Genomic DNA, 16,252 nt, shown 5'->3' on the forward strand with positions numbered 1-16,252 from the left:
TTTCTTTCTTTCTTTCTGTCAGCGACATACACTCCTAACACAGGACGGGTTGTTTTAATTGACTGAGTTGATCATTAAGCCATAGTGATGCGCGGATCGGCTCTGATAGCACCCGAAACAACATGTACGCATCAATCATCCAGCCGTTACAACATGATTGAGCTAGCAAAGCAGTCTTGTGTTGCTGTGTGTGGTATTTATTCAGTTATGGGAAATCACGATGTCTAGAAAGCATCAGTGGCTGCAGCTGGCAGGGACAGCTAACACTAGCAGCAAAGCTAACATCAGGACGTCATCCATTAAAAGGCTCCCGTTGTTGGATACGACATGAAACTACTCCAGTTAGCTCAATCATGTTGTAACTAAGACATCCGCTGGAAAAAAATATTTTTTTCACGGGCCACTTTGTCAGTTTAGTGAGTTATTACAGACACCGCTAACGGCTAACAGCTAACGGTTAGCCCAGCTAATCTACGATAACGTTTGTTCAGTCATTGTGTTTATAGACTTTACAAACATCAGATTAGTCTAAACGGTGATATAGTGACGTGAAAAATGTGATATACTCAGCAAGGTAAACAACAAGGCGATTCCCATTTACACAGTGGTAAGAGTGCTGGACCGGAAGTGTCGCACAAAAAAATGGAAGCTGGCTGCGTTCTGTTTTGCCTCCATGTTTCCGTGAAAAATAAGGTGGATACATGCTAGTTTAGGTACAACCAGCTTGATAAATGCTGCTTAAGTTACACAATTATTTGAACTGTACATTGGACTAAACATCGGAACATTTCTTCTTCACCATCTTCACTACCCTGGGAGCGTTTAAAAAGATACTTTTGTCTGCTTTTCAGGTGGTTGACGTGACATATTTTCCGATGAGCTCTCTGTCTGCTGGTGAGAGTGTGCTCACCTGTGTGTGCGTGCACGTGCCTGTGTGTGTGTGCGTGCGTATTGCAGTGGAACTCCGCTGTGCGCAATACAGAGAGCAGAGTTGAACTGTAAATGTGCAACCATGTAGAGACAGAAATGACAGTGGTGTAAATAAGATAAATAACATGAGGCTATTTAGTTTGATTAACAAAAGGACAAGGTATGGACCTGTTCTATAGGAAAGGTAACCTTAAATGACTTCTGTTGTGATCTGGCGCTATTTTGAAAATAAAATTAAATAAAATTAACTTGACCTTCAAGGGGGGCAGGGGGTGCTGTTAGGGGCGCAGGGCACCCCACTAATATAATGGTAGGGGAAACACTGCTGCAGTTGTAGTTAGGGTTGCAATGGTATGAGATTTTCAAGGTATGATAACCATCTCAGAAAATATTGAGGTTTCGCGGTATTACAGAATTATTATCAGAATTACCCTGAAAGGAATTAAAACGGAAGGTTTTTTTTTTTTTTTGGTTAAACAAATTTTAATTGCTATATTTGAAACTCTAAACCATTTTTAATGAAAGCATGTGTAAAAAAAAATCCCTTTTGAAAATAACTAAAATAAAGTTGACATTTTCTGTCCAGTTGCATTTTTCTCCAATATCATAGACAAGCAAATGTACCTTAACCTTCAATTTTAATATCACGGTATACCTTGACAGCGGTATATCGACAATAAAGTTCCAAACATAACATTAAAAAAATAAAATGGGTAAAATGTTACTGTAGATTTCAAATTTCATTTCATCTGATGACTTTTGACTTTTTTAAGTTGAGTTTCAAAACGGGGCCTGCAAGCACCCAGAATTATGTACACTAACTGCAAAACTATTTGGACACAAGCGTTTCCACAGGCTCTTGGTTAGCTTAGGTAGTAAACACTTGCGGCAATAACTTGAAGACAATTACTTCCCCTGCAGTTAGAATTCAGTAGCATGCACCGTGCATTTCACTGAACATGTCAGTACCTCTTAGCATCGACTTTAATGGCCACACAACAGTTCTGTGCTGCCTCTGAGACACTGTCATCCTCCCAGCTGGACATGAGCTGTGCGGACTGTTCATCTTCCCCTGAGGACAGAGAAAATGACAGTGATGAGTCATTAAGTCACATCTCACTGTCAATACATGAAACCTTCTGGGGGGCTGCAGTCGCTCAGTCCATATGGACTTGCCTTGGGATCCAGAGGGTTGCCAGTTCTAGGCCCCGTACGAACCAAGAATGGGGTGTGCACCCCCCCCCCCCCCCCCGGCACTGCCGAGGTGTCCTTCAGCAAGGTTCTGTACCTCCAATTGGTCAGGGCACCTGTTCATGGCAGCCCCCTTGCTCTGACATCTCTCAATTTTTTTGATGTATAGGTCCTGTTTGTGCACGTGTGTGTATTTCATAGTGATGGGATACTCGATTCCTTTTACTGACTCGAGTTTGTATGAGTCACTCACTAAAGTGAATCGGGTTTTCGAGTCACTTGAGTCACTTGAGTCAGTCACCCAGAGTGTGCCCCACTCACGAGCTGGGAGGGAGAGTGAGTGAACTGTGAGCTGCGAGGTGCGAGTTGAGTCCTGAACGGTGCGGGGCAGCGAGTTTCTCGGGTAAGGGAGGGGCTCTACGAGCTGGAGCTCAGTCAATCCTTTTTTTTCTGTATCAGTCTGTGATACAGCTCAGCTTGGGCAGAAAGGGGAGGAGACAGGGGAGTTGGGTTGAAATAATTACCAGAGCCGTTGCTTCAGCAAGCGAGCTAATACAGCAATTAGCTTGATACATTTACGCAATTGCAGTGAGAATAACAGTTTGTGGCATTTCTCCTCTTTGCAGTTAGCTGGTGGTAGCAGCAGTGAGTCAGAGAACGAGTTAATGGAGACAATGACTCGTAACTCCCGAGTCAGTAAAAAGAATCTCGAGTTTTGAACGATTCGTTCATGACTCGCACATCACTAGTATTTCAGGCCTATGTGTATATGACAACAGAGTGTTCTTCTTAAAAGTTGGATACTTTCTGGGAAGCTGCAGTAGTTAAACTGCTAACTTACACCGTCATTGCTAATAATGCAATAATGACCCAGCTCAAAGTAGTGCCGTTTGAACTAACGTTAACCTAGCTAGAATAAAGTTGATTAGCGATCCCATCCTGTCATCGGGGAGACCCACTGCCCGGATCGTTCTAAGTTAATCACTGATGTCCCATCAATAATCAAACTGTAAAATCATCTAGCATCTGGTCTGTCCTCCTTCTAACGTTAAGTTAATCTGATTAGGTTATTAGGGACACCAGGCGCTGTAGTGAAGACATTAACGTTACCATAACACAGGCTACAAAGGCCAGTAGCACCCAAAACTAAGTTACTAGCTAACACATAACGTTAGGGAGCACACAACAGCACATTAGAGGTTACTATGTTTCTGTGCTCTTGGTTTCGTAGAGCCATTTTCCTCCTACATGCGTAACGACACGTCTCAATTCTTTGCCAGCTGGTTGGTTGGCTATCCTAGGTGGCTAATGGCTTAGTACAACAAGCACGGCTAACCTTAGCTGGCTAGCACGATAGCTCTATTTATCAGTTATTACTTATGCAGGCTAGCGGGAGCTAGCTGGCCAATCGACACATACATACACACACACACACACACACACACACACATACCTGTAATGACAACGACAAAGACGTAACTTCGCTGTTTTGCCAAGTTAATGGCATCAGGAATTGAGCCTTCAAACCAAAGCATGTTTCAGAGCTGTGCTTGTTAGCTGTAGTGACGCTGTTAACCATTCAGAATATGGGGCACTGCACTGATCAGCCGGTACTACCCACCACGGCCGGGACACCTAACGAACAACAAGACGGTCACATGACAGTTACCGTCATGACTCTTTTTTAAAGCAACTTTATTGATAACGCAGAAGATACGTACAAATTGGATTTGGGGAGAAGTTTGCCTAGAGCGCTTTTCTGCCAGAGAGATTTGTTGGTTACGGTGAGGGTAAGAGTGGTTTGGGTTGAAATGAACATCAATAGATGTATGCCAGAGAGAGCTCCAGTACACAGACAGCTGTACCGAAGTGTTGTCTCAGCTTCAGCTTGTAACATAGCCCTAAATGTTTTTTCCTTATTCATCTAATTTTACTTGTCAGGCTACCAAATTCCATATTCACAAATGTAAATTTACAGACAAACATCATTATTTGTATTTTATTTTTCCGTTTGGTAGACTAATGTTTTAAGTTTCTTCAGTGCACCATTTGAATATGTGTTATTCTGTTCAGATTTGTATCCGCTCACCCTGTATCTTAAAAAGCTCAAAATAAAGTTTATGAAAAAAACAACTCATTACATAGCTGATAATAAGAAACAAGGCTGTTAGTCAGAGATGTCCACAGATTTGTTGTCCCTCCGCCCTCTTTGGTTGAAGCGCCAATAGAGACTTAACAACTGCGTCAACTTCGATCCAGCTGTAACTTTCACTTTCACTTCACGGCACTTGGACAGGAAAATAAACCATCAGCGACATATAGAACAGCTAGTAAACGGTTTATGGTCAGGACAGACTCTATCTGACTGCATTTACCTGTTTTCTTTATTAACTGAGTTTCGTTTTCGTCCGTCAGGTCATGGCTGACATCTGCAATAACCGCCCGATAAATGGCAAGGTAAGGATTAGCCTATTGAAGCTTTTAAAAGTGTGGTGGTTACTGATCGCGGAAGGACTGAGTGATCCAGTAGCCTAACTATAAAGCTGTTTCTTATTTTCAGATGGACGGTGGTGCGGAGGAGGAAGGAAGTGAATTAAAAGTGGCCAAGATGGAGCTCGAGAAATGGAAGGTAAGTAGTCATATCATGTCAACAGCTGCCTGTTTCCTCAACAAAACCGTACAAGTCCCAGACGATCAAGTTCACCATAAGTGTTTTATTTCTGCCCTGAAGTGAGTTGAGGCTGAACTCTGCATACACAGGTTTTCTCAGGGCAAAGTCTCAGATCATAACCTGGAAAAATAATTTGAGGTGTAGGCCTATACATTTCTGTTCAAAAAGCGGGGTAAACAACATACAGGTCTACTTTAGTATGTAGCCTACTCAGACCTTTCACCACCAGTGACACCAAGGACATTAAATATAGGCTATTTATTTTAATAAGGTAGGCCACTACATTTTACAGTAGGCCTTTCATATAAATAACAAATGTGATATGTTGAGTCCATATTGGCGCTTCAACCAAAGAGGGCGGAGGGACAGCAAATCTGTAGACATCTCTGACTGATAGCTTTGTTTGTCATCATCAGCTGTGTTGATTTGTTTAATTAACTTTATTTTGAGCTTTTAAGATACAGTGTGAACAGAAACACATCTGTACAGAGTAATGCACATACAAATGGTCCACTGAAAAAACTAAAAGCAGCACCAAACAGAAAAAGGCAACAAAAGTAAGACAAATGTAATATAAATTAAAATTAAAATAAAGACGCGAGTGGATGTGACAAAAGGCTTACTTGAGAATGTTGTAGATAGTGCATTTATTTATCGTTTTGAAAGCTTTTTTGTTTTGTTAGGAAGAAATTGTTAACAAGTATTGGTCCATCTCCTTCATAAATACAAAAAAAACTTTTGTTTGTAAATTTACATTTGTGAATGTGATATTTGGTGAGAAGAAAAATTTAGGGATGCACGATAATATTGGTATGTCATCGGTATCGGTCAATATAGGCTTTAAAATGAACTATCAGAATAAGCCAACATGCCTTTTCTTAATTTGCACAATGAATGAATATTACATACATTGAAAAGTATTGGATTTCATGTCTTTTCTTCATGTCATTTGATTAATAAGGAAAACATCATTAATCTTATTCTTTCTGTAATCTTTATTACAGTAATTATAGTACCCAAATATAATATTTCTATAGTAAATAGTAAAAAATAAATAGTAAAATGTTGTCAGCTATAGATTTAGCAATATGTTTTCACAGCACATATGTAGAATTACAGGACTAAAATAAATGGGAGTACGTTTTGGGATATAATTCACAAAAAGAGAGATTTACGTCAGTGTCACCCTTTAACTTCTTTAAGACATGTTTTGCTGGATAAAATCCGTGTATTGCTTTAAATGACATCCTTTACCTTGATTTATTAGGAGAAACTTCTGTGTTAAGGACCAAACTTTCATCCAGTCGATATCACTAACAAAATGACTCCAATGAAATGTTGCTGCAGGAATACAAAACCACATTATCCTGAAACAAAGCCCTTATTTTGGACTTCATACCTTCATTAAAAGAAAAACCGACTTTACCCAATGGAGACTGAATTGGCTCAGGGAGTGACACTGTCAAAGGTGAAGAGAAGTGAGATAGCATCAAAAACAATTGAAAACTCTCTTGGGGTCGTTGGTATATTGTATATGGCGAGAAATTGTGAATAGTTGTATGGAAGCCCTTCTTTATAAAACAACTGCCGTACTAACAAAATACCATTGTTGAACCGCTTATCATAAAATAATGACTTGTTCTTATATAAAATATTGCAGTTGTTATATATGTATGTATATGTAATATAACATGGCTGCGGAGAGAAATTGTGCTTGTAAATCAGTGCCCAAGCCAGGAGATCCTGTTGATGAAAACTAGAAAGTTTAAAAAGGGATATTTTGTATATAGTTACAGAGCACATTGAATTTAAGACCACCTAAATGCAAAAGGACATGATGAGAGATAAAATTCCAAAAAGTAGAAGAATTTTGTAGATACTGTTTGATGCAGTTTATTTTAAATGTGTTATTTAGGGAGCTGGAGTCTATAAAACTTAGCCCACCATTGTTGTTTGTATTGAGAATCACAGATTTTTGCATGTGGGTTTTATTTTTTCCATAAGAGGCTGCTTAGTACCCTATCAATAAATTCACATATTGAATTATCAACATATAGTGACTGAGTAGCATAGGTCAGACAAGACATACCTTCTGCCTTAGTGAGCAGAACTCTGCCCTTCAGAGACAGGTCCCTTTGCAACCAGTTACTGAGAATCTTTTGGGTCTTTTCAATAACTGGTTCAAAGTAAAACCTCCTCTAGATGTCATATCTGAAGTAATTTGGACCCCAAAATATATAATAGTTTCTCACTGAAATATTAGAGACTGGAGTCAATGAACATTTATTCACTGGTAATAAGTCACACTTTTTAAGATTAAGGAAGAGCCCAGGTGCCTTTCGAGAAGGACTGGATAGTGCTGATTGCCACTGAAATTTGGGAAGCCTCCTGTAGAAGGAGCTTTAGCTGACTAATAACTATTTCTTTGTTGGCAATAGAGATGTGTATTGGGTTAACTGGCAGGCCTGTTGTTGAGTGAGCTGTAGATACTGAGCTTGTGTTTTGAACTGGTGTTTTGATACATATGCTTTTTGGCTCAGGTCTCAGTAGGAAAAAGTCTTCATGTTGGTTCAATGGTTGCTGACAGACAGCTGCTCTCATGTATGCAAGCCTACAACCCCATCAAATCTAAGTGTCTTGTGATTTTGTTTGTTTGTGAAAATTTAAATCAAATTGAATATTAAATAGTGTCAGTACTTTCAATGAATTCATCACGTTGTGGGAAATGTGTTTGTGGGAAATCCCCTCTCCCTCCAACCCACCTCTACCTGGCTCTCTGCTTCCTGGATGGGTGGAGCCACAGAGTCTGTACAGGCAGCCGGCTCACCTGTGGCAAATCCTGTAGAGAACAAAGAGCTGGCAAGCCTCATGTGGGTGCCTCATCCCTCTTATAGCTTGAGCTATGTGTATAAAATTTAAGTTCCCCTTTGTTTAAAGAGTGACGCAGAGATCAAAAATTCGCTGATGGTATGCCACTGTTGGTTCAGCGGCATAGGCCCATCCCTGGAGTGGCATGCTGTGAGTGGAGTGGCATGCTGTGAGTGGAGTGGTATGCTGTGAGTGCTCTACCGACACATACCATTTCCTACTGGCAGATGCAGCTTAAAGTGATAAGCCATTTTTTGGACTAATGCATATACAAAAATAAATGCATAGGAACTAGTTTTATGACAGTCAGTCAAAGTATTGATGATGAATAATAAATTATATGTCAAACGTATGCCTGGTTTTTGTCCACTGCATGGATTTTCACAAATATTATCAGTAGCCTATTAGTTACTTTGCTCTATATTTCTGTTATTGATTAATCAGACTGGCTTTGATTGCAGGGCTTAGTTAGCTAAGAATAACTCTGAAATTAGTTTTGGGCAGATCGCATAGACTTTTGTTACAAGGGCAATGATAGAAGTGTATGAAACTCATTTACTGTCATTCAAAACCATAGAACATATCCCAACAACAGTACTGATGAGAGAAAATGATACATTCCCTTATTTACAGTGCTAGGTTGCGCTACATTGTGAATAAAGACAGAAATAAAAACATAATTTATGGCAGTAATTGTCATAAAAGTAGCTCATATTTATTTTTGCATATGCTTTAGTCCAAAAAATGGCTTATCACTTTCAAGGTGCATCTGCTGTTAGGAAATGGTGTGTCGATAGAACACTCGTGACATACAACTCCAGGGATCAACTTATGCCACTGAACCATTAGTCACTGATATTTGTGCTGCTGGATTTAAATGCAATCATAGTAGCTCTAGTAGTTTATCTACTAATACTACTGATTTACTACTGTGTATTTACGGTACTGATAAGGTTCATTAGTGGAAAGTTACTTCATCATGCCTAAATTTACACCGTGATTATGTTAGTTAAAGGTATACTGTGCAGGACTGTTGGTTACTGTTTGTAAACATGCTCACCAATGAAAGTGAAAGTAAAAATCAACCCAAGATTCACTCTGCTTTGGCATCTTGGCTTGCTATTTTTGTGTTTTTTTCAGTGCTGTGTCTCTTGGATACCTGCTGCTTACAGTCTGGCACCTGGTCGTTTCCTTATTGTAAAGCCCCGCCCTCACCTGAGCACTGTGGGGGTACGCGCCCATAAACATCCTGAACACAGAAAATAGGAAGAAAAGGAGAAAATCCAGGCAGAGGGCTGAGTCTCCGCAGATAAATACACCACCAAAGTATAAAACGATTTCAGAAAATACATATAGAATAAAACTATACACATAATAAAAATGTCATGTGTCTGAATAGTTTTGTTCAAAACCAATATTACAAACATTGCAACCTTTGTTAAGTGTTATGTAACTCTGTGGTTTAGGGGTTACTGTTCAATTCTAAAACTGTTCAAAACTGTTAATTTCAATGCCTGATCATGGCTGTGCAAATGCAAAATTGCAAAAAAATGCAACATAATTAAAAGCTGCAATAATACAATGATAACGACCTAATGTCCTCAAACAAGTACTTCCTCATTTACTCTGCCTTATCTGGTTACAATTGCTAAAACTGTCAAATTTGTATGTTATATCAAACTTAAGATGTTATTGAGCATAAGTAAACAAGCTACAACCATAACATTTAATCAGGTTCTGTACCTTGTCAAATTTTGTGTTGGGTTAAGCTGCAGACTGACCTGGCAGAGCTGGCTGTCATCTTGTTTTACATGGATTATTATGTTGTGCTTTTGCAACCACGACGTGGCACAAAAAAAGTTTCCACAAATGAGGACAACAGGTGTAAGTTAAGCAAAATTAAGTATAAGGTGCAACAAACCTTAAATGTAATATCTTCATATGAGGGGATTATAAGGTCTCAGGAGTAAAGTTGTGAAGTTAAATGGCTTTTGTTGGACTATGCTTGCTTATTAAAATTGAGAATTATTATCATCACATACATTTCTTGATTTTCTCCTCACTTTTCGACTCTCCCTTCATGTATGCCAGCTAGCTTAAATTATGTTTGACAAGAGTTTGAATCTGTCAGGTTTAAAAACACCAGATAGGTTTGGCAAGATGTGTCCTTGAAAAGTAATGGAAAAGTTTTGAAATGTTGTCCATGAAAATGTGTGGGAACACTGCATTATGCTGGAATAAAAGGTTGGACTGGAACCCTGGCTTTTGCTCCTGTGTCTGAACAGACAAGCTACTGAGTTGTTAATGGTCCTTGACTCAGACTATCCTAAGACAGAAATCAGTATTCATTCAACCAAATATTCTTAAGTGTTTCCTATGTGCAAGTCACCACTCAATTTATTTTGTTTTGTTCAGTGATTTTTTTTTATCTCTTTCATCCCTCTGGTGGAATTAATTCTTGCAGATAATTTAGATTTTATTTGTCTAGCTTAAGATATCTGTCTCTCAGATTTCTGCCTCCACAATATAATTAAGGTGTATGGAATTTAGTTTGAGGTGTTTACAGTATAGAAATGCATTTAAAAATCCAACAGCAACTTTCTATAAATGGCACCCCTGCTAATGTGGTAATCCACCACATCTGAAACTGGAACTACTGTCTCCTGTTAGAAACAGCCTCTATGCAAACTGTCCACAGGTCTCTCATAGTCTCTCTGTGTCTTTAAGACTCAAGCAGAGAAAGCTGATGATGTCAAAGCCAGGCTGATACTGGAAAAACTGGAAGAAGATGAAGCCAAGACAAAGGCCCAGCAGGAGATGATTGCTTGTGTTAAAAAGCAAGAGGAGTGTCAGAAGGAATTCACTCAGAGCATGGACACAGTGCAGGTACAGATACTGTCATCTCTGTAACATCTGCATGCTGCTGAGAGAAGACCGTAACAAACAACTCTCAACATTTTTTCACTTGATCATTTCACATAGGAGGAAATCCTGAAGCTTGGTAAGCGCAGACAGGATTTGCTGGACAAAGTAAAGAGATGTCAAGCTGAATTAGAGGCCAAGAGGGTTGAGTCCACCCAACTGAAGCAGAAATTTAAGGTGGGAATGAAGAAAGTCTAAAGAACTGTATACCAGCTCAAACTGGTCTTCCCTAACTACACCAGCATGTCACTGTATCCATTTAAACATACTGATTAGTAACAGTGCATCCTATTAATATAACAATACATTGACATATCCAGCAAGAAAACTATAGCATGAATAAAAAGATAGAACATAACATTTATTAAGAAACAGATAACTGTTCTGTAATTCAGTGTGTTGTATTCTTCCACCTGTCCAGATCTACGCCCAGATTCCAGACACAGAAGTGAAGTTCAGCCGTCAGAATAAAGAGGAGGGGGATGATGACAGTCAGCCAATCACAGGAGTGTTTGCCATCAGCCAGAGACCCACTGTGCTTCTGCAGGGAGGACAGGCACTCATCACCTTTGAAGAAGAGAAAGGTACACATGACTTTATCCACTCATCTGTGTAACAGACTGGAATATGATAAGTAGCTGACTTTTCATTTGTATTTTAATATTGATAAACCCAGAAATAATGGATATTAACTATTTGTGTTCTTGGCTGAGTGGCTGTGACAAATATGCTTACATTAGGTGACAACATTGTCACTTACCCACATGCACATGGGAGAAGAAGCAGCAGTTTAACAAAGCTTTAACATGTTCTTAAGTATATGGTCACCAAAGCTAGGCAATTAAACACCAGAAGAAGAAGGAGAGGATGAGGAAGAGCAAAAGGAAGAAAAGAAGGATGACAAATAACAAATCCATGAGGATCCATCACTAGGACTTTCCGGGTCAAAAAATATCAATAATCCTTGGAATATCTTGGAAATCACGTGTTTCTAACACACAGCACAATGTCTGAGGAGGCAAAAGTACGTTTAATCTGCACCATCCACGACTTAAAGTCACAGACACCAATGGCAAGTTGTAATCAAGCTGAACTACGTCACCAGTGTAGAATATAGAAGTGACTTCACACTATGATACAGCCAACCACCAGGGTGCAGCATAACAGCTGTATGTGTATTTACAAGCACATTTCAAACGAGTGTCAAGAAATATAAAGACAAATTTCGTCTGTAACCGTCTTAAGCACTCAGCCTGCGGCCTTGTGCCTACAACCGAATCACAGCTGTGCTGATAGACAGTACAACAGCACTCCCTCTCGTGTGATTGCGATATAAATGATTAATCGTCTTTTTTCAATTTCAATCAATCAATCAATTTTATTTATAAAGCCCAATATCACAAATCACAATTTGCCTCACAGGGCTTTACAGCATANCGTCAGCACGTCAGTCCAAATCAAGGTGATTAGGTTGTCGTCCCCTAAGTGAACCCTGTGAGCTGCAATGGCTTTTTTGCAGTTTTTTCAACTGCTAATTATATATGTTTAAGCAAATGCGATGGAGTTTTTAATCTGTTCTCAAACCAGTAATTTTTATTGCAGCAACATGTATCTAGTGGACTGAAAAAAAGCAATTGATTTATTATTCTAGTAGCCTTCCAAAAGTTTAATTTGTACTTGTAATATTGATAATTTATATTATAATGAAAAATGATACTTGGCATATGGTGGTGTATCAATGTAATATTGCCACACAAATATAATGCAATATTATGCTGTGTCAATCTCCAAATGGCATGAAGTAGTTAAAGATGGAACATACTTTTCAACATTTTAAGCAAGATTACTGTATTATTTTTTGTTTTGTACAATTTTAGAATGAAAAAAAGAAAGGAGGACTATGCAGTTAAGTTTGAAAACATCAAGACATTTGAGCTCTCAGACAACTTTTACCAGGGTCTCAGACCTTGATGACCTTGTAAGGGCTCTGGCTTGTTCATAGTCATCTTTAGGAAAGGCCAGGTGATGCAAATTTTAAAGCTTTACAAATACTCTGACTCCTGAAACCTTGTCCCAACAATTGGCAGCCATTTGCTCTCTAAACAGCTGCCTAGCACTCTGAAAACTGAAATAACTGATGCCCACAAAGCAGGAGAGGGTTATAAGAAGATAGCAAAGTGTTTTCAGGTAGCTGTTTCCTCACTTCATAATGTAATTAAGAAATAGCAGTTAACAGGAACTGTGGAGGTCAAGTTGAGGTCCAGAAGACCAAGAAAACTTTAGGTTACCAGGGTAACCCCGGTTCTCTGATAACTGAGTGAGGTATCGCACTATGGGAAGTGCCTTCAGGCGTGACCGATCATGGAAGCTCCAATAACACCACGTCTGTCGGGAGACAGACCAATCATCTTGAGTTCCACAGGCTAGCCCGTCCCCCTTTATAAATGCCTGCAGCATCCCGCCTGTCATTCTCAAGCGTATTTCTTCCACGTACCCCACATTATGCAAGTAGGGCAGTGTTGTGAGATACCTCACTCGGTTATCAGAGAACCGGGGTTACCCAGGTAACTTAAAGTTCTCTTTCAAACCTCGCTCAGTATCTCACTATGGCAGATGTGGCCCACTCCCAATTTACATGTTCCGAAGCCCCTTACACCTCGACCCACACTGGTCGACACCACAAGCCCTCCCCTAGGGCTAGCACACAGTTAACCTGAAACCACACTCAGGACTGAGTGAGCCAGTGAAGGCGCAGTCACGTCCAGGCAGTAAAACCGAATAAACGTGTGGGGGGGATGCCCAACTAGCAGCAGCACAGATGTCACTCACAGAAACGCCCCTGAACAGGGCCCATGAGGTGGCCATACCCCTGGTGGAGTGAGCTCGCAGGCTCTCCAGGAGCTGCAGTCCACAACTCTCATAAGCCAGAATTATAGCCTCCACCACCCAGTGAGACAGGCGCTGGCAAGTCAGAGCCCTTTCTCTATGAGAAGGGGCCCAAGATACAAAGAGCTGGTTACTCTTCCTAAAGACCTTAGTCCTGTCCATGTAGATGCATAACGCTCTGATTGGACATAGCGAGTTAAGCTGCCTCTCCCTCTGTCCCGCAAAAGGCGGTGGGCGAAAAGCAAGCAGCTCCAGTGTGGGGCAGCTGTAGGAAGATTCACTAACCTTAGGCACAAAAGCTGGATTAGGGTGCAATATCACCTTCCCATAGTCAGGGGAAAAATGTAGACAGGATGGGTGCACAGACAACGCATGTAACTCACTTATCCGTTTGGCTGACGTCAGTGCCAGCAACAGGATAGAGGGAGAGCAACTTTAAGTCAACACAGTCTAGGGGCTCGAAAGGCAACCCTGAGAGCGCCTCCAGAACAGTAGGCAAGTCCCATGACGGAAATAAAGGTTTGCATGCAGGCCGCAGTCGGCGGGCACCCTTCATAAACCTCCTTTTCAGGGAATGCTTTCCCACCGGCACATTCCCAAAACCCACATGGCAGGCCGAAATAGCAGCTAAATAAACCTTAATGGTGGAAAAAGCTTTACCTACAGGAAGCATAATGTATCTCGCACAGAACACTCAAATGAACATATGGTTCTGGTCTCACACCAACTCTCAAATACACGCCATTTATTATCGTATAATGAACGTGTGGACGGTGCTCTCGCGCTCTGAATAGTCTCAATCACCCTTAACGGGAGACCCAACTGATGTAAATTTAACCTCTCACGTACCAAGCCCAGAGAGCCAGTCGCGCGGGATGTGGGTGAAAAATCTGTCCGTGCGCCTGTGAAACTAGGGGCCCTATTTAGATGGTCTAAAACGCAAAGCGCCAGGCGTGCAGCGCATGGGCGTGTCCCAGTCACTTGCTAGTTAGACAGCGCGTTTTCAGACTGTGAGCCATGGCGGAGAGTCTAAAAGGGTTGGACTTACTCTGTGAATTAGTCATGGGTGTGTTTTGGGCGTATCATTCAATAAGCCAATCAGAGCGTCACCTCTCATTCCCTTTAAAAGAGGCGCGATTGGAGTGCACGGCGGAGAGCTAGTTAGATGGCGGACCTACCAACTGGAAAGAGTGAGCGTTTTACAGCTGAGGAGACGATAAATGTATCTCTATATGGACTGTCCAGTTACATCTGATGTCAGATCAAAGGGGATTGGCACGTTTGGCACGCGTAATGGAAACCCAACCTGATTTGATTAACACAGCTGCAAACTAATAAGTTCACATCCCTCTCAGCTAACCACAAACAGCCACAGCATCAGATAGGGAGTATATATTCAGCATCTGTCATCTTAGAAAAGTCAAAAGAAAAGAAACAGAGTGAGACTGTGAAAGAGAAAGAGAGAGCGCGCGCGCACGAGAGAAACGCTGTCAACAAATTGTAAATTATTCAATGTATTTTATTTTAACCCAGGAGGTTAGAGAGCCCAGCTCCCTCTCCAGCATCCTGAACATGCCAAAATGATCACAATTCAATTGGGAAAGACAAGTTCATTTTACAGGCTATGCATCATCAGCCCGTGGAGGTCTGCTCGCAGTTCCGTATATTCGGACACTGCGAGCTTGGACCTCCCGGATTATGATGATCATTATTACTACAATTAGATCATTCTGATTAATGACTGACCATTAAGACGTGTTTCTGATAAATATTTTAATGTGCACAATAATAACCTTTCACATTGTAATCATATTTTTATTTGTTATCTTTTGTATATCTGTGACTGCTCCTTGTGTGTCTGAGCAGAGTGCACGCGCGTTGTGCACCCGCCTAGAGACGCATATTACTAACTTGTTTAACAGCAAAATAGCATCCGTTGTCACCGTCTTCCTCATAACCACCGTTCCCAGGGGGATGCCGGTGGTGAACACGCCCCGGTCTCTCCAATGATGGAGAGCCAGAACGCTTCGGGGGAAACCCTTACCATACAACTGAGATGACGTCGTACATCCAGGTGTAAGGAGGACACCCAGCGTTGGAAATCTCTCATTCTCAACAACCCCTGAGGAACGACTGAAATGACCGAGGCCATCAGCCCTGTCATGCGGAGACAGGCTCGCAACAAGACCAAGTTTCCCCGAAGAAACAGAGCCAAGTGACAGTGAAAATTTTCCTCTCGAACTTGTAACAGAAAAACCCGAACAGAAACAGAATTTATTTTGAGGCCCAAATACTCTGTATTCTGAGTGGGAGACAAGATGCTCTTTGCGTGATTGACACTGAAGCCCAGGCTGGAGAGCCTGCTTAACAGCGCCTTGTGTGTCTCTCTCCGCTTCCACTCTCCTGCTCGCACAGAGGAGAAAATCGTCCAAATATATATATGCTGAAGACCCTTGGGACGAGTGACAGCCCGAACGGCAGGGTCTGATACTCGTAGGCTACGCCCTGGAAAGTGAACCTGAGATATTTTCTGTGCGCTGGATATACACTTATGTGAAAATAAGCATCCTGCAGATCTACTGATATGAACCAGTAGTTTGGTCCAATCAAGTTGAAGAGAACATTGTGTTTGAGTAGGCTGACCAAACATCCTCTTTTGCCCGGACATGTCCACTTTTGACGTCCTGTCCGGGGCATCTGGGGGGTGTTTATAAATTGATGATAATTTCCGGTTTTCCTTGTGTGTGTGTGTGTGTGTCTGTGTGTGTGTGTGTGTGTGTGTGT

At 41.0% G+C, this 16,252-nt stretch overlaps 2 protein-coding genes across 4 annotated transcripts in view; one reads left to right on the top strand and one right to left on the bottom strand.

The window, feature by feature from the left end:
- ubxn4 (UBX domain protein 4) overlaps positions 1-3,762 on the bottom strand; it is a 47,754-nt gene extending 43,992 nt beyond the window's left edge. Inside the window, exons 1-2 of one of the 2 annotated variants that reach the window (XM_050049919.1) lie at positions 3,575-3,762; positions 1,900-2,002 (exon numbers count right to left, since the gene is read on the bottom strand). In XM_050049919.1, coding sequence (XP_049905876.1) covers positions 1,900-2,002; positions 3,575-3,656 — 185 coding nt within the window. In that variant the 5' untranslated portion in view covers positions 3,657-3,762. The remainder of the gene's footprint in view (positions 1-1,899; positions 2,003-3,574) is intronic. The other variant, XM_050049918.1, reaches the window with a different exon arrangement.
- Positions 3,763-3,806: 44 nt separating this feature from the next.
- Positions 3,807-16,252, top strand: part of nmi (N-myc (and STAT) interactor) — a 25,727-nt gene continuing 13,281 nt past the window's right edge. The window contains exons 1-6 of one of the 2 annotated variants that reach the window (XM_050049921.1): positions 3,807-3,911; positions 4,537-4,578; positions 4,682-4,750; positions 10,388-10,546; positions 10,643-10,759; positions 11,004-11,166. In XM_050049921.1, the coding sequence (XP_049905878.1) occupies positions 4,540-4,578; positions 4,682-4,750; positions 10,388-10,546; positions 10,643-10,759; positions 11,004-11,166 (547 nt within the window). In that variant the 5' untranslated portion in view covers positions 3,807-3,911; positions 4,537-4,539. The remainder of the gene's footprint in view (positions 3,912-4,536; positions 4,579-4,681; positions 4,751-10,387; positions 10,547-10,642; positions 10,760-11,003; positions 11,167-16,252) is intronic. The other variant, XM_050049922.1, reaches the window with a different exon arrangement.

The sequence above is a fragment of the Epinephelus moara genome, chromosome 7 (genome assembly GCF_006386435.1).
Source record: "Epinephelus moara isolate mb chromosome 7, YSFRI_EMoa_1.0, whole genome shotgun sequence".
NCBI classification, from domain to species: Eukaryota; Metazoa; Chordata; class Actinopteri; order Perciformes; family Serranidae; genus Epinephelus; species Epinephelus moara.